The sequence below is a fragment of the Polypterus senegalus genome, chromosome 1 (genome assembly GCF_016835505.1).
Source record: "Polypterus senegalus isolate Bchr_013 chromosome 1, ASM1683550v1, whole genome shotgun sequence".
NCBI lineage: Eukaryota > Metazoa > Chordata > Cladistia > Polypteriformes > Polypteridae > Polypterus > Polypterus senegalus.
In genome coordinates this window covers 239,001,968-239,025,646 of record NC_053154.1, presented here as the reverse complement: position 1 = coordinate 239,025,646, position 23,679 = coordinate 239,001,968, and the positions used below count along the sequence as shown (strand labels likewise).

The following is a 23,679-nucleotide window of genomic DNA, read 5'->3' as shown; positions in this document are numbered from 1 at the left end:
TTGGGAATGGCTTAGTTATAATGCTGAATACAAGCCCTGCCTTTACTGAATGATGGTTGTGGAACGTATGTTACAAGAAGCAATTATTAAATACAGAACTTCGTATTTTTGAGAAACCTTTGTTGCACCAACTAAGCAAGCATGTATTAATATTAGAATCTGCATACTTTTGTTTTTACATAAAGATATATCAACTGGAAATACTTCTGATTTACAACAGATATAGAAATTATTGATTAAATATATATGTAGGTATTCAAATGTGGCAATTGGAGGTTAATCAAATACTTTTATGCAAAACGTTTTTTTTAAATTTGCTGAGCGGAGTGCATGGGACTAGCACAACTATTTCCAACTTGCTCCTGCCTCTCCTAACTTTGTGAGAGGTGTCTAACTGTGAATGAGAGACAGAAAGAGGGAAAAGATCTCTCCTAGCCTCATTATCTAATGCAACCGAGGGACAGGAATGCCTCCATAAAAGAAAGACTGGCCTCTTTTTACAAAAGCTTTCCTGCATGCTTGCTTATATGCTACAACACATAAAAAAGAAACACCTGTTCAACAATGATTTGTTACAAGTATTTAACACACATAATTTAAATCTTATTCACTAAAAACCTAGGGAAAAAAATATCAAAGAATCAAAAATTTAGCAATGCATAAGCCTGGGCAGACTTCATTTGCAGTAACAGGGAAACCATTCGGAACCGAATGGTTGTGGGAGGTTATTAACTTTTGTTTATTCAGTTTTCAGTTTTATTTTCCTGAATGTGCTAAAACTGATTGTAGTGACGCAGGGGATAGTCTGTTTGACAAATTAGGGACTATGCAACCTTTATATCCTTAAAAAAAAAAAGTGCATGTATCACAACAACTTTTTCAACCATCAAGAATGCACTAGAACTGAGAAAGAACCTCCAAAGGATAAATGCAATGAATGACTTCTGTAATTTTCAATTTATATGATAATTAATAACAATCTAAACAAACTAAAGTCTATGGGAATGAATCACAAAAAATTAACATTTGCTGTTGCTTCTTAAATTGTCTGCCTTCTTCCCCGGGATACTGCCTCTAGCCGCTCACAAAGACCCAGCTTTAGCAGACATTTGTATTTCGAAATACAAGCCTGACTTGCCAAAACTTGGATACGCCTATGCTGTTAAAACATTTTAGAGACTGTTCACCACAGACTTGTCTTGGAGTATTCATGTTCATTAAACAGTTAAAGACAGTGTCCAAGGTGTAACCATGCCTAAACACATTCCAGGCATTAACATGTTGTGTTTTGACAGTATCTAATAACATTTTTGACTATCATAAAGATGAATCAACAGAGAGAAGAAGTCCTAAAAACTAAACTAAAAAGTTAGTATCTTACCGCGAAACACAACTTCACATTGTTCACACTAAAGCCAAATGTTATGAAAAGGTTTCAAGTACTTTACTCCCATGAGCCAGATGGGGTACTGGTTACACCTTTCAGCTTTTCAGCACAAAGTGTGGCACTGCTGTGATGTTTGCAGGTTACTTTTATTAAAATATATGCTATATATACAAGTGGGAATAGGCTAAGATTAGTATATGCCATTGTGTCTCTTTGCTGCTACACAGAGAGGCTTTATTGTATCTATTTTTTTAATTGACTTTTTTCATCTAATGGGTTATATTGGTAATGGTGCGATCCTTACTAAATAGCTATATTAGAAGAAGCCCTTTAGGTTTTTGCATGTTTTCCTATACAGTCTTCTTTTAGCATTGCTGCAAGATTAAAAAAGAAAATGCTACAACAAAGCCATTCTTTAAGTTCAAACAGTGGCACACATGATACAGTAAGGTTGTTTCCAGTGAGCTCAACTATGCGTGAAGCTTTTCAATTGTTAGTTTGTTAAATCTCAACTTTTATAATTGAGCTTGTCCTAGACACTGAAATTACTTTTAATTGCTTTAGAAAACACATTGGCAAAATTTTTCTTACCTATAGACTTGTAAAATCCAAAACTGGCACTTTTTTGTTAATAACTGTAGCAGACTACTGGAGTTTAATTACTCCTAGTTCTCACAAACATCTTGAAAATGCATAGAGAATTGCAATGCAACTTTGCTCATTGCTTAGTTGTGAAGATTAGCTTTAAAATATTTTCTTTTGGGTTTTTGCCCTACACATCCGTGGCACCTCTATATTAAAATCACCCTTACATGTTAGAAAGGTTGTAACTCTCAGCTTCTTAGCTGTATTTTTGTTTTTTGGTCAAGTGCACATACTTTTTTAAACAGATACAAACTAGTGTCTCACTTTCAAGTTCAATATATTGAAGGGCACAGTTACAGCATACTGTATCTATTAAAATACCAGATTAGCTATACTTATATTTAGTTCTTATTTAAGTTATAATTTTATAAAATTCACATATATATATGTAATTTTAATTTATAATTTTATATAACACAATGTACTGGTTCATAGCAGTAAATATTTTCAACAATAAATGCACTATTCACAATTATGTTACAATACAATATTTACATACTTAAACACATACATTTGCTTTCACACACTGTAGTATAACATGAATTGCGAGGCTTAACTGATTAACTTATAATTGTCTGTTGTTTTTAAATGTGCTCTATAAATAAAATTGGCTTGGCTTGACTTGACTATTAGCATTCAGACTGGGATATGGCCACTTGATAATGGAGTACAGAAAAACAAAATCACGGTGAACTGAACACAGTCTAGAGATGTCTTTCATAACAATTATGAGCAGAGCTACATTTTTGACATCAGTAAATTCTTCCAAGTGTGCATTTTACTTTATTATTTGAACTGTTGGTTATGTCATCAAAAGCCATTAAATGAATTTGGAAAGAGTAATATGTTTTATAATTTATTGCGCTTCTGACAAACAAAGGCAAATTCTTCTCCTGTGAAATCTTTCATTAACTTATCATTAAGTGAATAACATCAGTTATTTTCAGGATGGTGGGTATAAAAGGTTTCTTAATCATTATATCTCTGTTTTGAACAGACAAGTGGTTTATAAAATCTGTTCACCCTGTCTGTCACTATTAGTAAACATATATAGTATAGTTTGGTGACAGTCACATGTTGCAAGCATTTTAGATGTTACATTAACATTGCAAATTTATAGTTTAGCTTAGGTTTACAAGTAATTACACTGTATTCATGACAATATTAGTATAATTACTTCTACTGTGACTATTCTGCTACTATTTCAATTAACAGAAATTATAGAGTATACGCTACTACAGTATATTTTACGGTATAAATGTGCGTATTTTGTTACACTGGCTTAACACTAGAATTACCAGAGCCTACGAAAAAACTCGTAAATCTGTCCCACCTTAAATCGCTTCTTAAAACCATTCTCACCTCTCCGCCAGCGTCTTTTGTTAATCTAAATGTGCTGATAAAAGAAAAGCTGCAAGCAGCCGGCTATTCCACCCCCCAATGACTTAGAACGTGCACAAACTTCTCCCAGCTCATGCCTTGATTGATTTTCTGGGAGTGAAGTGGAGTTTTAGAGTGGAAATAATAGATCGTTGTTTGGAACACACGCATTTCATGTCTGTTCCGTTTCTACAGTAATCTGTGTAAACACATTGTTAAAACAGAAACGTTTTTTATATTCTACTAGTAGATGACAAAATGTAGGCATAAACTATATAATGTATGAAGCCTGAAGTCCAAATATCAAAGAAATATTTTCACAGAAGGTACAAATCTAACACAACAATTGCGCTTTTATTCAAAAATATAACTGCAGAAACAAAAAGCCGCCTTAACATGCGACATTGACACTTGTTTATATTGCCTCCGTGGCGCAATAGAATCAGCTGCCAACTGGGAATCAAAAGGTCGCGAGTTCGATCCTGCACCACTCTGTTTTGAGAACTAAACTGCTCTTAGTCTTACTATTTATACTATTACAATGGTTATTCTAGTGTTAAAGATACAAACAATATATAACTGTAAAATAGTTTGTTTTCAAGCTGTAGTCATATAAAGAAAATTAAAGCATGAGCATTTAGATTCTGTTTTAGCTTAAGATGTTTAACACTAGAATCCCTGAAGCCTATGAAAATATTCGTAATGCCAGGCAACATTAAATTCCTTTGCATCGCCTCATCTGTGCCTTTGTATTGCAAATGTCTCAATTGGCACAGGCTGCAGGTGGCCTGCTCACCTACTCCCCACTGTGGCAGCTTAAGTTGGACACAAAATTCTCACAGCTGAAGTCTGTGCATCTGGGAGGGAGGTGCCTGGAATCGTACAGTGTAAATAACATATTGTTCTATGTAAATGTAGGATGACAGCAAATGCGAGGCAAGAAATGTTAAACACATAACTAAAAAGAAATGTATTTGTTATAGTAATAATGACAAAATGTTGACGTGAAGAATATAATGTGTGAAGTCCAACTATCAAATAAACACTTTCACAAAAGGTATAACAAAACAAGTGCACTTTTATTGAAGAACATGAAATTGGTCAATTTACATGCTGCTGTCAATGTGTAATTTTTTTTTTTTTTTATTTATTAATTTTATTACAATCAATACATACCAATCAAGATTTTACAAAAAAAAGAATTATGTTAAGAACAGATCGATCCCCACCCTGAGAGAGAGCAAGCCAAGCGGTGTAAAATTTAAGGCTTGTAAAAATACCTAAATTAATAAATTCTCTGTGCTTTATAAACTTATTTTAAAATATTACTGATTAGATCCTGCCATGTTTTGAAAAAGTCTGTACAGATCCTCTAACTGAGTATTTGATTTTTCCAATTTCAAATAATATAACACATCAGTTTCCCACTGACTAAAAGAGGAGAGTTTGGGTTCTTCCAGTTTATCAGAATAAGTCTGCGTGCCAACAGTGTAGTGAATGCAATCACAATTTGTTTGTCCTTCTCCACTTTAAGTCCCTCTGGAAGAACCCCAAACACAGCTGTTAATGGGTTAGGAGGGATTGTGAGTCCAAGGCTGTCTGAGAGGTAATTAAAAATTTTTGTCCAGAATAATGTTAATTTGGTGCAGGCCCAGAACATGTGACCCAGTGAGGCTGGGGCTTGGTTGCAACGTTCGCAGGTTGGATCATGCCCTGGAAACATTTTGGAGAGTTTTAGTGAGACAGATGTGCTCGATATATATGTATAATTTTGAGTTGTATAATTGTATGCTTTGCATATGGAGCTTGAGTGAATTCTCTGCATTGCTACTTTCCACTCCTTTTCTGATATATTAATTGAGAGGTCTTTTCCCAGTGTCCTCTTGGATCTTTGAAAGGAAGGGATTGTAAAATGATTTTATATATTGTAGAGATGGAGTCTAACTCCTTGAAATTGAGCAATATTTTTCCAGCGTGGATGAGGGTGCAAGATGAGGAAAATCTGGAAGGTTCTGTTTAACAAAGTTCCTGATTTGAAGATAGTGAAAGAAATGTGTAGCTGGAATGTTAAATTTGGAATGTAATTGTTCATAGGATGCAAAGGCGTTGTCTATATAAAGATCTCTAAGCAAGTTAATTCCAAATTTTTCCAGATATTAAAAACTGCATATGTTTGTGAAGGTTGAAAGAGGTGGTTCTCTTGCAGGGTGCCACAGATAGAAGCTTCTCCGTCTTAAAATGCTTTCTACATTGGTTCCAGATTCTAAGTGAGTGGAGCACAATTGGGTTATTAGTGTATTGCCGATAGCGTGTGTTTATTGGAGCACAGAGCAAGGAATACAAAGAAGTACTGCAGGATTTTACTTCTATTGCGGTCCATGCCTGTGTATGTTCTTCTATTTGTGTCCAGGTTCTTATCGCCTGTATATTTGCTGCCCAGTAATAAAACTGGAAGTTAGGTAGAGCCATGCCGCCTTCTGCCTTTTGTCTTTGTAGGGTCGCTCTTTTGATGCGTGGATGTTTTGAATTCCAAATAAATGAGGTTATTGTTGAATCTAATTGCTTAAAGAATGATTTATTAATGTATATTGGTACGTTTTGAAATAAAAAGGAGCTTAGGAAGAATATTCATCTTAACAGTGTTAATTCTTCCAGCTAGTGTGAGATGAAGGGTTGACCATCTATGCAAGTCTTGTTTAATTTTTTCCATGCAGGCGACGAAATTTTGTTGATAAAGAGCTTTATGTTTACTTGTGATGTTTACCCAGGTATTTAAACTGTTCTGCAATGATAAAAGGTAGGGTGTCTAATCTAATATTATATGCTTGAGAATTCACTGGAAAGAGTACACTTTTATTCAGATTAATTCTGAGACCAGAGAGCTTTTGAAATTCTGTGAGTGCTGCTAAGACTGCAGGCACAGAATTTTCTGGGTCGATATATACAGTACCATGTCATCTGCATATAATGAGATTTTCTGTTCCAGTCCTTCTCTGCTAATCCCCTTTATCTGATCAGTATTTCGACAATGTATTGCCAGTGGTTCAATGGCAATTGCAAACAACAGTGGTGACAAAGGGCATCCTTGTCTTGTGCCACGTTCTAGTTTAAAGTAGTCTGAGCAAATGTTATTGATGCAAACTGAAGCTTCTGGGTTAGTATACAGTAATTTAATCCATGCACAAATGTTGGGCCAAACCCAAACTTCTCCAAAATAGTAAAAGGTATTTCCATTCAATCATGTCGAATGCTTTTCTGCATCCAATGATAATAATATTTCTGGGGTGTTTGATTTAGTTGGTGAGTATATTACATTAAACAGGCGTCGAAGATTTGAAGATAAGTGTCGGCCCCTAATAAATCCAGTTTGGTCTTGTGATATTACGAGGGAGCACTTTCTCCATCCTTCTAGCTATGATTTTAGAGAGTATTTTAACGTCGTTATTCAGAAGTGAAATTGGTCTGTATGATGCACATTGTAATAAGTCCTTATTTTGTTTTGGAAAGACAGTGATTAGTGCTTGGCGAAAGGTTTGTGGAAGAGATTGGTTATCTCTGGCTTCTGTAAATGTTGCTAATAGGAGAGGAGCTAGCTGAGCGGAGAATTTCTTGTAAAACTCTGCAGGGTAGCCGTCAGGGCCTGCTGCTTTTCCACCTTGGGTGACTTTATAGCATCCAGTAATTCTGATAATGACAGAGGTTTATCAAGTTCCTCCACACTAAAAGCGTCAATTTGTGGTATCTGTAATGTATCCAGAAATGCATTAGATTGTATATTGTCTTCTTTAAACTCAGTAGTATATAGGGATTTATAGTAGTCTCTAAAAGTGTACATTATATTTTTGTGTTCGATGATTTTATCTCCGTTAGTGTTAGTGATTACGAGATTGCGTTGCGTACATCTTGCTTGTGAATTTGTTGCGCTAAAAGCTTATTAGCTTTCTCTCCATGTTCATAATAATGATGTCTGGATTTGTAAATTAGTTGTTCAGTTTCTTTAGTTGTCAAGAGGTTTAATTCTGAATGTAGAGCCTGCCTCCTCTTATGTAGAGTCTCGCTTGGTAGTCTGGCATGTTCTTCATCTATTTTAGTAATTTCGCTTTTTATCTCTGCTACTTTCTTCGCTTGGATTTATTTCTGTGGGAAAGATATGAGATAATCTGTCCTCTTAAGAAGGCCTTAAGAGTTTCCCAGAGTATTCCTGCAGAGATCTCAGGGGATGTATTTGTCTCTAGAAAGAATTTGATTTGTTTGGATATAAATTCAGTACAATTCTCGTCAGCTAATAGAAGCGGTTGAGCGCCATCTGCGGGGTGAGTGTATGGGGCTTAGTAATTTCAGCTCCAAGATCATTGGAGCATGGTCTGAAATAACAATAGCATCGTATTTACAAGATTTAATCTTAGGCAAGAAGTTATTATCTATAAAGAAGTAATCAATCCTTGAGTAGCAATGATGTACTGGTGAGTAGAAAGAATATGTTCTTGAATTTGGGTTTAAAACCTCCAGGGATCTGATAAGTTGTGATCAGTTATAAACTTTGTAATTATCTTTGCGGTGTTAGTTGCGTTCCCCTGTGGAGGAAGTCTTATCTAAAAGTGGATTTAGAACACAATTAAAGTCCCCAGCCATTATAAGTTTATGAGTGTTCAGATTGGGAATGGATGCAAATAAATTTTGTATAAATTCCTTATCATCAACATTAGGTGCATAAACATTTATCAAAATCATTTTACAGTTAGATAAGTCTCCCATGACCATCACATATCTCCCTTCAGGATCCAATACTACATCTGATGCTACAAATGGTACTGTTCTATGTATGAGAATTCCCACCCTCTAGTTTTCTTTGTAAAACTAGAATGGAACATTGGCCAGTCCAGTCTTTTGCAGCGGAACTGATCCTTACTTAGTAAGTGGGTTTCCTGTAAAAATACTATTTTAGCATTTAGACCTGTTAGGTGAGAAAGTACTTTCTTTCTCTTTAATTCGTGATTCAGGCCTTTAACATTCCAGCTTACGAAGTTAACTGTCCCATCATGGAGACACTGATTCTGAGTTTTTGATGTCATTTTATAGTCTTAACTGGAAGTGAAATAGTTTAGGTCTTAATTTCCTATTCCCCAAGAGTTGTTGCCATGCAGCTTATTATTACGTTGATAGTTATAATTATAAAGATTGAGATGATAGATTAGGTATAGATCAAGCCTGCTCTCTTTCTCTTCCCCCCTTAACCCCCCACCCTCCCTTTTTGCCTCCCCAGGTGAGGCTAAAACCCACTTCATGCAGTCCCAGTCCTCTGACATACCCAGAGACAGAGCACGTCCAAAGCACAACAAGCCCCCATGCAGTGGCGCTTTAGGGTTAAAAGATAGAGATATCTGTTACCAATATAGTCTTTAAAAGAGGAAAAAAAAAAAAAAATTTTGCACTTAAGATATATATATATATATATATATATATATATATAATCTTCAGCAATTTTAGTGCATTAAGATGATACCCCCAGATAATAAACCCAGGTGATGGTGTTAAAGATGTGTCCAAAATAAGCATAACAAGTCTTAATGCAGTAATAGCAATAACAGTAAACCAAGGGTATGATATTGAACAGTCTCATTTAGGGTACACATGAAATAATTAGAAAAGAAAAAAAAAAAAAAAGGAGGAAAACGTAATTAAGCACAATAAAACATAAACATTTAGCGCCCTAGTAATACTAAGCAATAATAAGAATAAATGAGAATATATGCTGATAAAAACCCGTATTTTAAAACGAATAGATCAGACAGTAGATTATTAATCCTAGCATTATCATTTACCGCCATGACTCACAATTATGTATCAGAATAGTCCCGGGATCAGCTTTCTTAATTCATTATCTGCTTCTTCCTTGCTAGCGAAGACATAGAAATGACCTTGCCATTCCACTTTCAGTTTTGCCGGTGTTTAATATTATAGAAGGCTGCGCGTTTAATAGCTGTTGCTGGAGAGAAGTCAGGGAAGATACGAATGTGGCTATTTTCATATATAATATCTTCCTTGTTTCTGAGGAGTGCCATCACCTCTAGCTTAAATGATAATCGTTCAAAATGAACTATAAAAGATCTTGGTCGGGTCTGGCGGTGTTTGATCAGCGTCGCTGATAAGCGCTGCTATCTCAGATTCTGCTTTAAAGTCGCCCCCGATTATTTTAGAAAAAAGTTCAGTTGCGAATTTCACAGGGTTTGAACTTTCTCGATTCTCCGGCAGACCTTCAATTCTGACATTATACCTTCTACTCCCATCTTCTAAAGCAGCCAGTCTGTCTCCAAGTTTTTCTCCGAGTTTTTTACATTCGGAACTGACATTTACTGCTCTCGGCACTGGCAGCTGAATGTTCAGCCATTTCGATCCGATTCGTGAATGTCTCCTTAAGATACTCCAATTGATCAGCAAGCGTGCTCAGTTTAACCAAGTTTTTCTGAATGCGCTCTTCAATTTTACCCAGTACCTGTCGAAGTTCAAGTTGTACCTCTTGACGCAGCCTTTCATTTGCCTGTTGGATTTCCTGTTGGAATTCCTGTCGCAGCCATTCATTGGCCTGTTTCATCTCCTGTTTCAATTCCTGTTTCAGTCTCTCAAGTGCCTTTGCCGTTGCTTTCTCATTAGCCTTCTCGCTTTTCTTTATATCTTGCGTGAGCTCAGCGAGCAACACTTTCAGTTCAGATAGCTCAATTGTGCCTTCTTGTACCGTAGATGAAGCAGCAGACTTTGCTGAAGCCGGTGTCCCCGCTGCTCCAGTCCCGCGTAATTGCGTAACTGAAGCCGCGGACTTCACGGCCCCTTCCAGTTTCAGGTAATCTTCTCCAATCGGCAAGCTATCCACATCTGCACTCACGATCGCACCTTCGCTCCCTTTTTCACTCTCAGCCGGCGACGATGTAGCGGACCGTGGTCCCGAGGAGTCTGTGCTTTCGCGCATCTGATCCAGGTCTGTCTCTGATAGGCCGTATCTTGAACTGGGGCTTGCTGATCGCAGCTTGGATGTAGCTTTAGTTTTCGATTCTTTCGAACCCCCCTTCTTGCTGGCCATGTTTATATGTGTTTACATATACTGTAGCAATCCCTATCGGGTTGAATAAATACAGGATATTTCAGAATAATAAGCAAATAATATGAAAAATAGCACCACTGCTAGCGGAGCTCCACTTCAGACGTCCATCTCGCATCGGACGAGACCAATACCCTGTATTGGTTAGTTTTCTAATAAAGACATAGTATAATGAACCCACAACCACAAACAAGAAAAACTGATTCACCCAGATTTGCATGTCACTTTTTATCCTTTCACATTAGAGAATTCCCTGTAATTTCCAGTTCTACTGTCTCAAAACACCACTCACATCCACAGTTATTCCCAGTCTATCACCTACTCCACTCACACCCACATCCGCAGTTTTCCCAGTCCCAGTCTCGTTCACACACCCCCACCAATCTGACACAGTTTAAAAATAAAGATGTGATATAACAAAACAAGTTCATTATACCACATCTTTATTTTAAAAATAACAGTGTCAGATCGGGGGGAGTGTGAACGTGAATGAGAGAATAAAATTTAATTACAGTAATAAAAATAAAAAAAGACGCTAACTTTTACAAGTACTATCAATTTACACTGACTGTTACAGACTCAAATTAAAAGAATGTTTTTATTATATGACAGAAATAATAATAGCAGTTCACTACTCAAAATGCTAAATGCAGGGAGGACCTGGGATTGAACACACAACCCCTTAATTATTAGACATAAATTCTTACCCCTGCACCAGCCAAGTGGACATGTCTATTTTGTATCAATTGATATTTGGGCAGTACCATATAAATTGAACAATTTCTTTTTCTTCAGTTATATTCTTGAATAAATGTGCACTTGTTTTGCTGTAACTTTTGTGAAAGTGTTTATTTGATATTTGGATTTCAGTCTTCAAACATTATACACTTCATCTCTACATTTTGCCATTATTATTATTAACATAAAAGAGTTTCTGTTTTAGTTATGTTCAACATTTCTTGACACTCATTTCCTGGCATCCTACATTTACACAGATTGTTGTAGAAACAGAACACAAATGAAATGCATGTATTTCAAATAACAATATATTGTTTACCATATACAATTCCAAACACCTATATCCAGATACACCAACTTCAGCTGCGAGAATCTTGTGTCCAACTTCAGCTGCTTCAGTGAGGGATGGGTGAGCAGGAAGCCTACTACCAGTGCCAATTGACACATTTGCAAAACAAAGGCACTGATGAGAAGGTGCAAGGGAATTTTAAGGTTGACAGGTATTACAAATATTTTCAAAGGCTTCAGGGATTCTAGTGCTAATGGCAGAACCATATTAATATGATTATTCTGTAGATTACTCTTTTACAATTCACCATTTACTTTGTTGAACACAAGTGCCATACAAATGTAATCCACAGCTTTTGGCATAATAATAAAAGATTTAATGTAATAATAGGTATTAAATAAAACTAGATCTCTGAGCTTCTGTATTTTAAGTGTTCTGAAAAATCCAAGTGTCTTACATTGTTACTTGACAGAAGAGAAACAGGGATAAGACAGAGGGATAGACACAAGAATGACAAACTCACCTCTGGGAAGTACTCTTGTGGAAATTTTGCTTTTTCGAGCATTGGAGTGCTTTCAAGTGTATCAGCATAGGTCTCTTTTCCGGTAACTTTTTTGAATTTCTTTGCTATGTTTGGATTTGGGAAAGTGAACAGGAGAAATATATATTAGTTAATAAGTGGTATTCACCCACAAAATAACTCAAGAGGTAATACACAAACAATTATTACTTAGATTATGTTAATTTACAGACACATACTTATCTTTCAATCAAATGCAAGAATTCCTAAGAATGCAAATACATTTTTAATAATTAAATGAAAACACTTTACATGAGATATTAACTATAATACCCATACTATTCCCATGTTGTTAAGTAGCAAGACATCAACAAAGGCTTCTTTTACTATTAATAACACTTACAAAGCATCAGTAAATGGGTTATTTATCTCTGAACAGTGTGGCATTTAAAGAAACTGTGCCAGAATGGTAAAATTACTTGTGACTTTGACAGCCTCATTTGGTCTTAGTAAGTATTAACTACGGATCCACAGTCCTTAATTTCAAACTTGTGTATGTAATAATGAGAGACATGTTATAACCTGCTTAAGCCACATTGCACAAAGATAAAAAAAAATGTAGTGATATTTTGCAAGTATTAAGACCAACATAGGCTTTTATGAATGTGTTGTTACATAAAAGTATGTTAATAATAGGTGAATTACACGTCTACCTAATCGAAAGTGTTACTAACAAAAATAACAAAACATTTGCCATGTTCTCAGAGAACAGCATGCTTAACCACCATACTACTTAGAAGAATACATTTTTTAAATATCATGTACAATACAAAGTTGACTTTCTTAAAAAATACATTCAACAGGTAATGTTTACAGGAAGTGAATTGCATGAGTATCTATAGCACTCAGACTTGACTTTTACTTAAAAAAGACTTACAAACTAAAAAAAATAAAATTGCACTTGTTGGCTACATGTCCTCTGTTTTTCAATTCATTTTAATTCAGAAACTGCATTCTTTGTTAGTTTAAATAAATGAATAACTGAAAGGCAGTAACGGAAATCAGCAATTATTTTTTTCCTTCCACTGGTCTGTGCTCCTTATGTACTGTACTCATTAAATAGCAATGTGGTATTTTTATCTACAAAATATCCTACATATTAGCATTTAATTTTGTGGCAAGGTATGTATTTTACATTTAAACTACACATAGTACATTTATATATTTAGGTATTGTAACAAGGAACTCTGATAGACCATTTCAAGTAATATATGGCGCTGGGATAAAACTTTGCTTCTACAAGTATACGTGGAAGGGTTTGAATCAATACATTGCTTTTTTCATCATGTTTGATATAATTATATTTGAATTTAGGGAATATATTTAAATTTTGAGCCTTATCTAGGATTGTTTTGTGCTGTTTGCCCAGTGTTCCTGAGATAGGGTTTGGACTGTGCAACCTTGATAATGAAAAAGGGCAATAAAATTGATAGATACATGGATATTTTGTAGGATATATTCAAATTTTGGTACACAAGTCTGGTAAGTAAATGAAAGTGGTAATTACTGTTAAAACCAGGAAAGAGAAGCAATGCCCTTAAGTATGTGAAGTGCCATATGTAAACACAGTAAACCTTTACTTTGTCGCTCTTCTGTATAATTAATTTGAAAATTAAATGACAAAATCTGGTTAGTTTGAATTTTGCCCTAATAATAATCCTTCTATATAAAAGCGGTCGGGTGTCCTTCCGTCCCGTGAGTGCTACGCTGGCGCGGAGTTTCACACACGCCCCATCCATTTTGCAATGCACAATGGGATTTGTAGTTTCGTTTTTTCAGGCAAAAGATGATTTTCTACTCCAGACTGTGCGATATCTTCTTCTTCTTTCTTACTATATAAAAGCGGTCGGGATTGTCCTTCCGTCCCGTGAGTGGAAAGCGTAGCGGTATTCCGCTTATCACAGACTTACTACTTGCAGCTTGCGGTACGAAGCGACATGATGTGAGCAGAGTTCTGGTGCTCCCATCCTTCCCTTGCTTTTGTGCGTGATGCGCTGGAAAAATAGACAAAATTATGTCTCTGGAAATAATTAATGTTGATGGAGTACAAATGCCTCACCGCGTAGTAAATATCAGGGGGGTTCAAAAGGGTGACCTCAATATAGAAAAAAAGTTTAAATTTCATCACAAAAATAACAGAAACTACGAGTATTAAAGTAATACCGCTCAAATGCAATATAACCAAATTAATGAGTTTGTATAAAATATCAAATTGATCTACATATTGAATTGCCTTAAGAAAGTGGTCAACTTAAAAGTCGGTCGCCTTAAAAGGCGGGTCAGCTTAGTAATAATAATAATAATAATAATAATAAAAATCACACCACAGAGTTCTGTCCAGATAATAATTTATCATGAGATAACTCAACTGATTACCTTTACATATCAAATGCCATGTTATTAAAATGGTGGAAGCATTTAAGTTCCTGGACACTGCCATTACCACACCTCTAATATTGGTGTTCATCACATCTATTATAATTAAGAAAACACAGAACAGGCACTTGTTCCTGACACAATTAAATATGGTTAGATGATCCAGAAAGAAATGTCTGCTATAGATAGCAGCTTGGCCCTCTGTGTCATTGTGTTACGTCATTTGCTCTGCTGTGGATAAGAAACTTTTCTTTCATTTTTAAATAAAATTTGATGAAGATGACTGTTTTTTATGTTGGCTACAGGATGATTACTGTCCTTCGGTTTTATTTTTATATTCATGTGCCAACTGTATGAGCTTCACCAGATCCATTAGAGTGCCGCTGAGGAGGTACAGTAAAGTAATATACAGTAAGTATGGACAAAAGCTTTTCCTATTCTCTGTAATACTCCAAACTCACTGCTCTGCCAATTTCTCTTAAGATCTCATTTTAGTAAAGAAGATGAAAAACCAGAAGATTAAAAGCGTCATCCTCAAGATTTTCGCCACAATAAAGATTTTCCTCTTTAATGTCACATTTTTGTGGTCATTTTTGTATGATGTAAAATGCACAGGAATGACATTAAATCATTGTTCAAGATGACTTTTTTTAGTCCCAGAACTGTATTCTTAAAATAATTATGATCTGTCATTGTATTTCACTTTTGTATGTTTATTGGATTGAAATGGATTTGATGGGAAAAGCTGAAGCAACCATAAATTGTGGTGTCAGCAACTGTAACATAAGCTCCCAAACAAAAGAATCTATATTAGCTTTTACAAAAAAAAAATAAAACTTTTTAAGACTTTTTAAATATAAATAGTACTTCCACCCCAATGAAAACTGTCAAATGCTTTTAAAAAATAAACAAAAATCTTAAAATCTGATATTTTAGATATAGTTGACAATGTAAATATATTTTATCAGAGGTCTATCACAATTATTTAACGTACCAGTTGACAACAATGTTATTATAACTGTATGGTTCTGCCTATCTGAATTCACAGATGGCACCAGTGAAATTGACAGTATTTTATGATTGGAACAAATAAACAGTATATGATATCATTTACTGCGGTGGGTTGGCACCCTGCCCAGGATTGGTTCCTGCCTTGTGCCCTGTGTTGGCTGGGATTGGCTCCAGCAGACCCCCGTGACCCTGTGTTTGGATTCAGCGGGTTAGAAAAGGGATGGATGGATGGATGGATGGAGGATATCATTTACTACTGCAAAGAATATGTAAACAAAAATACTACCTAACGTTGTTAAAAACTGAAATTAAGAGTCAGGCTCTGAGGTGGAAGACAGAATTTTAAAAAATAAATCTGTAGGCAAAAAACAGAGATGCATAATGTTTAGCTTGAGCTCGGTACTATACGTATAATAAGGAAAGCTTGATTGACACAAAATTTCTGCACTAAATTAGACAAAATTCAAACTTACAACTTGAATTTAGCAAAAGAAGAAATTACGATTTTGCCAACATTTGTGTTGGCCCAAGCCAAGACTTGTAGAGGTACTATAATATGAACAAGCTGAACACTAATATTTTATCAATATATTATGTGTATATGGAAAAAAATACAGTACTGTAATATTTTTCATCTCAATATCCTAAGGACAAGTATAAAGGTTTGTTTTTTTTTTTGCTTATTGTACGGGTAACACATGTGTTGCACCATCTGTGAAAACGTAGAAGCAATGCAGTTTATTGGTACTTGCATAACAAACTATTTGAAAATATGACTATTTCATAGCAAATATATTTAAGTCAAGTGTTTGGGGTCATTTTCAAAAATTAAATTGAAGAAATGGTTTTATGTAAACCATGAAATTTTAAAGCACTGTCAAATTAAGCCCCTTTGGCATACTTATAAGCAGAACTGTTTTCCAGGAGCGCTAGAAGGCTAATTTGTACTGAATTTTAAATTTCTTACATGTACAAACTTTAATCAAAGAGAAAGTGGGGAAGTCATAAACCACAGCTGAAATTGCTTATTAGGTCAGGCTGAAGTGCTTCCAATCTCTCAGCAAGTAAGAAGATGCAAAGCATCACAGGATGCTTTCCTCCATGGTTAATTACAATGGATCTTCCTTCAGTACTGGAGAACTATAAAGTATTCATCAAGTTTTGCTTGTATTTGTTTGATATATAATATAAAAATACCACTTTAATTGTCTACTTATATCTCTTAGTAATGTAACCCCAATAATTTGAATTACACATGTGTATATGTTAAAGCAATATTTTAAATATGAAAACATTTTTGTCTCAATAATTGTTTGACAGTTCTACTGCAGATATAAAGGCTGGTCTCATAAGGACTCAGCCAGAGATACATTTCAATGATGAATCAAAATGTGTGCTATGTATAATAGCTGAATATTCCCATTCTTACTGAGGAGACTACTGAGATGACTAAAATCCAGTAAAAAAAAAATGACTTGAGTTAATGTTTTTTTCTAACATTTTAACTGACGATAAGGATTTGATTTCATCTCAACGTGAGTGTTAAAAAAATGAAAAAATGAAATGGAATGCACTGTATAATTATATCAAAATACATACTATTTTAAAACAAAAAACAAAAATGTATCATATTGTGACCCTAGTATTGGTATAATGCAATATTGTGTGGTCCTGGCAATTCCCAAGACTATAGATCTATAAACTATATTGTTGCTATACAAGCTGGAGGTACAGTAAGGTATAACTTGGAATGGAGGTGTCACAGGGGTGGTGGCAGTTTGCACTCCCAGTATCTGCATCCTGCTTTTTTCTGTAAAATTCACAGTGCGTTGTGATGAGTATATTAAATAAATACACAAAGAAACTTTCATCTTTGAGATCTGTACAAGGTGGCAAATGTATCTTTATTGGTTTATATTCATGATTTCCTTTAAAAGAAACTAAAAGGTTGCTTACTTTATGCATGGTATGTTAATGTTACTGCTATAATGCCTTAAATCATTTAACATTTTGCCTTATACAAAAATTATTTTTCCATATATATCAACAACTTTCATCGCAAGGGTCATTGAAAGACTTTTCCCTTTAAGTAATGTTTAAAACTTAGATGCATTTTTCGCTTTACAGTAAGAATTGCTTTTTTATTGATTTTATTGTAATCACACAACATTCTATAGAAATAGATAAATTTTACAAGAATAGGACTGAAAACAAATTAACCCCCACTCCTGAGAAAGAGAGCATGGAGCAGAATAAAACTTAAAGCTAGCAAAAATAAGTAAATAGATAAATTAATAAGTGAATATAGATAAATGGTGAAGAAAAAGAAATGGGGAGAGAATCTGCTTCCTCAGTGCTCTAAAAGCTTATTCTAAAATGTTATTGATCAGATCCTGCCAGGTTTTGAAAAACTTCTCCACAGATCATCTAAGTGAGAATTAGATTTTTTTCCAATTTCAAATAATATATAACATCAGTTACCCACTGACTTAAAAGGGAAGAGTTAGGATTCTTCCAGTTGAGCAAGATAAGTCTGCGTGCCAATAATGTAGTAAAGTGTAGTGTTGTTTGTCCTTCTCCACTTTAAGCCCATCTGGGAGTACACCAAACACAGCTGTTAACGGGTTAGGAAGGATTGGGACACCAAGGTTGTCTGAAATGCATTTAAAAATGTTGGTCCAGAATGATGTTAAATGGTGCAGGCCCAAAACATGTGACCCACTGAGGCTGGAACTTGATTGCAGCATTTGCAGGTTGGATTTTGCCCAGGAAACTCGATACATAATTTTTAGCTGTATAATCGTATGCTTTGCACATATGGAGCTCGAGTGAATTCTCTGCATTGCTACCTTCCACTAGTTTTCTGAGATGTAGAGTGAGTGATCTTTTTCTCACTGTTCTCTTCGATCTTTGAAAGGGAGGCACTGTAAAATGGTTTTATATATTGCAGAAATGTTGTCTAAGTCCTCAAAACTGAGCAATATTTTTTCCACCATAGAGGGAGGTGGGAGGTGAGGAAAATTGGGCAGGCTCTGTTTAACAAGAATTGTTAAAGATGTGGGCACATTTTTTTTAATTGTGGTTGATTTTTACCTTTACAAATAATTGGGAAGAGAACAGTGTTTTAGACAGTTATATGAACTGGTAGAATATGTCTAATGTGTCCTTACAGTGTGGGTCTACAGTGCCCTCATCTATATCGATGCATCACAAATTTCTCTGCTATTTAATCATTCACTGATTCTGGGTTCCACATGACCAACCACTACATTCTATTTAAAATATTATTCATGGTGTCATGCTAGACAGGTACTATGTTATATTAAGAGATCTAGCTATTTAGGCGCTTTTCCACTGCATGGTACGGCACAGCACGGTTCAGTACAGCTCACCTTGGTTCGGCTCAGTTCGGCTTGGTTTTGCGTTTGACTGCAGTTTAGTACCGCTTTAGAGTGGGCGGGATTATTCATGTGTCGTTATAGTTGTGCCGCCTCTACTGCCGTGACACTGTGGAACTTTAACAACACGCAGACAACGACAACACTTTAGCTCGACGACGCGCAAGGGTAAGCATCTAAAAAAAGCACATCACTAGCTAACTTTTATCACTGTTGCAAAGCATAAAATGAACTTAACTGCCAGTGTAACATTAAAATGATGATTCTGTATATTACAGACCTTCCACATTTTGCAAAAAAGTCGCCGCAACAGACCATCTGTTTGGACATTTAACCGTGCTTCAGAGTGGTGGGATGTGATTGTTCCCGGTTTTACAAACACTCAGTGGCTGGAGAACTTTCGAATGTCTGAAGAAACATTCATCCACTTATGCAACAAACTGTGTCCAGCGATGGAGAGACGGGACACAAACTTCCGCGTGTGTGTACTTAAAAGAAAAGAATAGCCAGTGAGGCAGTAATGACTTTCTGATTTTCTCCGGCCAATCAGTGACCAGCAGAGTTTACACGTCACGTTTTGGTAACGGTTCGGCGCTTGGAACCTCGGCTGAGGTGGTACTAAAAAAAGGACCAGGTACCAGGTACTGTTCCCAGTGGAAAACCCCCCAAAAGTGAGCTGAACTGAACCGTGTCGTGCCGTACTATGCAGTGGAAAAGCGCCATATGTTTCTTTAAAATTTGTACACAAAATAAGTTACACACTTGCCCTTCACCAAGTAAATGCAACATTCCATTAGAGGTATGTCTATTGTACAGTATATGAGTATAGCTACCCAAAAAACCAACAAAATACCTAGGTAATTTGTCTGAACCTGTTACTGGACTCAATACACCTTAGTATTAAATCTAAAGTATTTGAAAATACTAGAGAGAACAAAGAACCATTAATGACTGAAGGAAACAATATCTGTTGACTCCAACACCACATACTCCTGTTAACAAACTATCTCCTTGTCATTCAGACTTTCTGTATGATTAGACTTACATAATGGCAGTTAAGCAGGTCATTAAACTGTTAACCCCCATTCAATCATCAGCTTGGCCTGTGCGTAAGACCTTTATGATGTTAACATCTGCACTTTCAGTCAGTTTACACTACTGAATCCATGTCCCTGACCAGCATAGCTCACTAATCATGGGAATGGTGATGTGTTGATTAGCACACACAGGTAACAATTTCAATGTATTCTTCAAATGCGACAACAATGACCTATAAACTTTCAAATGTTTGTCATTGTACCTATAAGAGAAAATGACACTGAATTGAACTGTTTCAATGGGAAATATCAGCATTTGGTATTTGATGAAGATAATGATGAAGGCAAATACTGGCTAAGGAGCTTCTCCAAAATGTCTTTTAGTAAGCTGAAATCTGTTGCACAGAATAAATTTTTGTGGTGCACATTAATCATCAATATATTACTTATTGCCTGTGGATGGGAAGACAGATATCATGGAACATTCCACTATCATCAGAATATAAAAGTTTCATCACAAGATGAACATCATTACTCAGAATTACTTTATAGTTATTGACTCCAATGTTGCACCTTAAGGAAATCAGTGAGCCTATACTAAGCCAGGAAATGCACCCACATCAAGAAAGAACAAGCAGAACCATTCACTGGGGAATACAAGCATTCATACCTCTGGACTTCTTCTAGTGTGTGCGTGGACACAGTTGTACTTTACTGTTTATGGAGAACAAGATGAAATGTCACTCATCTGATCATAACAGTTTTTCACCATTGATTTTAGATCACTGCTTTTAGTTGAAATACAAGGTTAATTAATTTCTGAATTATCTTAATGACAATATCCGAGGAGAAACACTTGTTCCATTATACTTAAAACTCCTCATTTATTCAAGTGTTCCTCGATACACATTTTCCGCTGAATACCAAACACAGTTTAATGTAAAGACAATGAAGATTTACCTTTAAAATCAAACTGGTGCACATTTTTCAATGATTCATGTAGAAAGTAACAACTTCCTAATGCCTGCAAAGAAAAAAGAAAAAAACTTTCATGATTTTCATTACAAGTATAAATCACTTTATGAGTAAAATATAGTTTCAATATTATGGAACTACCATAACCAACACAGTGGCACAGCAGGTAGAATGTGTGTCTCACTGTACTTTCAAAGCATTGAATCTCAGATTGGGTGTTTTCTTCATGTTCATTTACTTGATGTTATTATGTTGCTTTTTGCTTTCCTTCCAGAGTTAGGTTTCTCTTATTCGTGCTGGTCATAATGTCATAAAATGTTCTTGCACTAAAGGAGTGTTTATTTCCTAGTTGTGAATGTTTCCACAACATATACTTTGCTTCTCCAGTTCAGGGTAATGGTGGCTGCAGGCAGCAACAGTCACAAAGCACTTAACAATACTAGACAGGACAGTCCCATCAAAGGACACACTCACACACATCCTAATTTATTCATACTGGACCAATTTGGAGTCATCACTTATCCTAAAAACATATATGTTAGGTTTTTCGGGGCAAAACTCATGAAGAACGAAAAAAACAAACTCAAGTGACAAGGCCTCAATTTGAACTCAGTCTACTGAGCTAAACGCATCAGTGATAACTGGTGCATGTCCTACATTTAAAAACTCCCAGAGAAAAAGGTCATACATTTTAAGTTTGATGAGAATCTGATAATTAACCAGATCAATAATCCCAAATCCAATTTTAATAATCAGACCAGTTCAATGCAAGTCCTGTTGGATGTTGGACTTTTTAGATGATGATTTGGAAGAGCCAGTTGTCTATGAGGGCTACATCTGCAAGAAATGCCAGCTGATCCAGCACCTCGAGCTCAGGGTCGCTGAACTGGAGGAGCTGGCTGACCTGCGTTGTAATTGAGAATTGGCAGACTTGGCCCAGGTGTCCTTTAGAGAGATAGTGTGCATCCCCAAGGTGGCGCGGGAGGAGATTCCAGACCAGACAGGTAGAAATAAGTGGGTCACGGTCACAAGGCGTAAGGTAAAGGGTGCACACTGTCTGGGGGCATCAACCCCAGAATTATAAGTGTCAGACCATTATCATGTCCTGGTGGAGCTGGACGGTGACTCTGATAATTCTGAGCTGGTAGGCAGGGATGTGGAGCCCCAACAGGCCATCTCAAAACCAGTTCCCAAAAAGAGAGAGGTAGTGATAGTTGGGGACTCAATCATTAGGGGGATTGAAGCGCAGGTGTGCTCCAGAGAGAGAGAGTCTCGCACGGTGTGTTGCCTTCCAGGAGCACAGGTGGGAGACCTCCCTGGAAGGGTGGATAGGCTCTTGGCCAGAGCGGGGCTGGATCTTTCTGTGATCCAAATTCAAAGAGTTAGGTGCCAAGCTGAGGAGCAGAACTGACAAGGTAGTGTTCTCCGAAGTTCTGCCTGTGCCAAGTGCCAGTCCAGGTAAGATTGAGGAGATTAGAAGGTTTAACGCGTGGCTCAAATCTTGGTGCAGGGTAGAAGGGTATAGGATTTTGGGGCATTGGGACTCCTTTTGTAAGAGACGGGACCTGTTCTGCCGTGACAGATTACATCTGAACCGGAGGGGCACCAATGTATTGGGGAGGAGTATGTGTAGGCTAGTCGAGGACTGTTTAAACTAGGGAATGGGGGGGGCAGGGAGTTTAGAACAGGCCAGATTTAGATCTATACATGGAAGAACAAACAATGGTGTAGAAATAAAAATGTATAGTAATGCAAATTCTAAGCAAACATATAAATATAAGAAGGAGTAACACATTAAAAATAGCTTGCCTTAATGCTAGAAGTATCAAAAATAAGGTAAGTGAGTTGGAGTTGTATGTAGCAGAGCATAATTATGATATTATAGCAATAACGGAAACCTGGCTAAATAACAAAGATGGGGATGAGTGTAACATAAAGGGATACACATTTTTTAGGAAGGATAGACAGAACAGAAAAGGAGGTGGGGTTGCTGTTTATGCTAAACAGGGTTTAAATGTAAGTCATCTTCAGTTGGATGATGAGACCCATCTTAGTAAGGACATGTGGCTTCGCCTGGAAAATATTAGGCAAGGAGGTCTTATTTTAGGAGTATGTTATAGACCACCCAATTCAGACAGTAATTACAGCACACATCCTTTTAGTAATATCAAAAAGGCAAGTTTACAGGGAGATATCATAGTCATTTAGGATAACCTTGCAGATGGAGGAGCACAAGATCAGGAGTTTTTAGAAGTAATCAGCGACTGTTTTTTAACACAGCATGTTAGAGCACCAACACGGGGTGAAGCCTGTCTGGATTTAGTATTCTGTAATAATCAGGATAGAATTGAGGGGGTAGAGGTGATTGAACCACTAGGGTCAAGTGACCATAATGTAATACAATTCTCAGTATTTTGTAAGAGCGCAGATGCAAAGACTGAAATTGTTAAGTTGAAATTTGGTAGGGCTAATTTTGAGCAGATGCAACAAAGTCTAAGTGGGATAGACTAGGATAAGCATTTAAGTGTGGAGACAGTGGAGGAGCAGTGGAACAGGTTTGAAAATGTGTTACATGTAATGCAGGACAGATACATACCTAAATTTGGAATTAATGGGAAACTAAAAAAACTCCACGTGGATTAATAAAGATTTAAAAAAGGAAAAACAGCTTCATAAGGCATATAAGACTAATGACTGCAAAGTGAACCGTAGAGCGTATGAGAACATGAGGGCAACCATTAAGAAGGATATCAGAGAGGCTAAAAGACAG

At 36.2% G+C, this 23,679-nt stretch overlaps 1 protein-coding gene across 1 annotated transcript in view; it reads right to left on the bottom strand.

Moving 5' to 3' along the window:
* The window catches only part of LOC120540065 (inositol polyphosphate-5-phosphatase A), a 542,509-nt gene that overhangs the window by 138,135 nt on the left and 380,695 nt on the right, over positions 1-23,679 (bottom strand). The window contains exons 5-6 of the mRNA XM_039770535.1: positions 20,895-20,958; positions 12,056-12,159 (exon numbers count right to left, since the gene is read on the bottom strand). Of these exons, the coding sequence (XP_039626469.1) occupies positions 12,056-12,159; positions 20,895-20,958 (168 nt within the window). The remainder of the gene's footprint in view (positions 1-12,055; positions 12,160-20,894; positions 20,959-23,679) is intronic.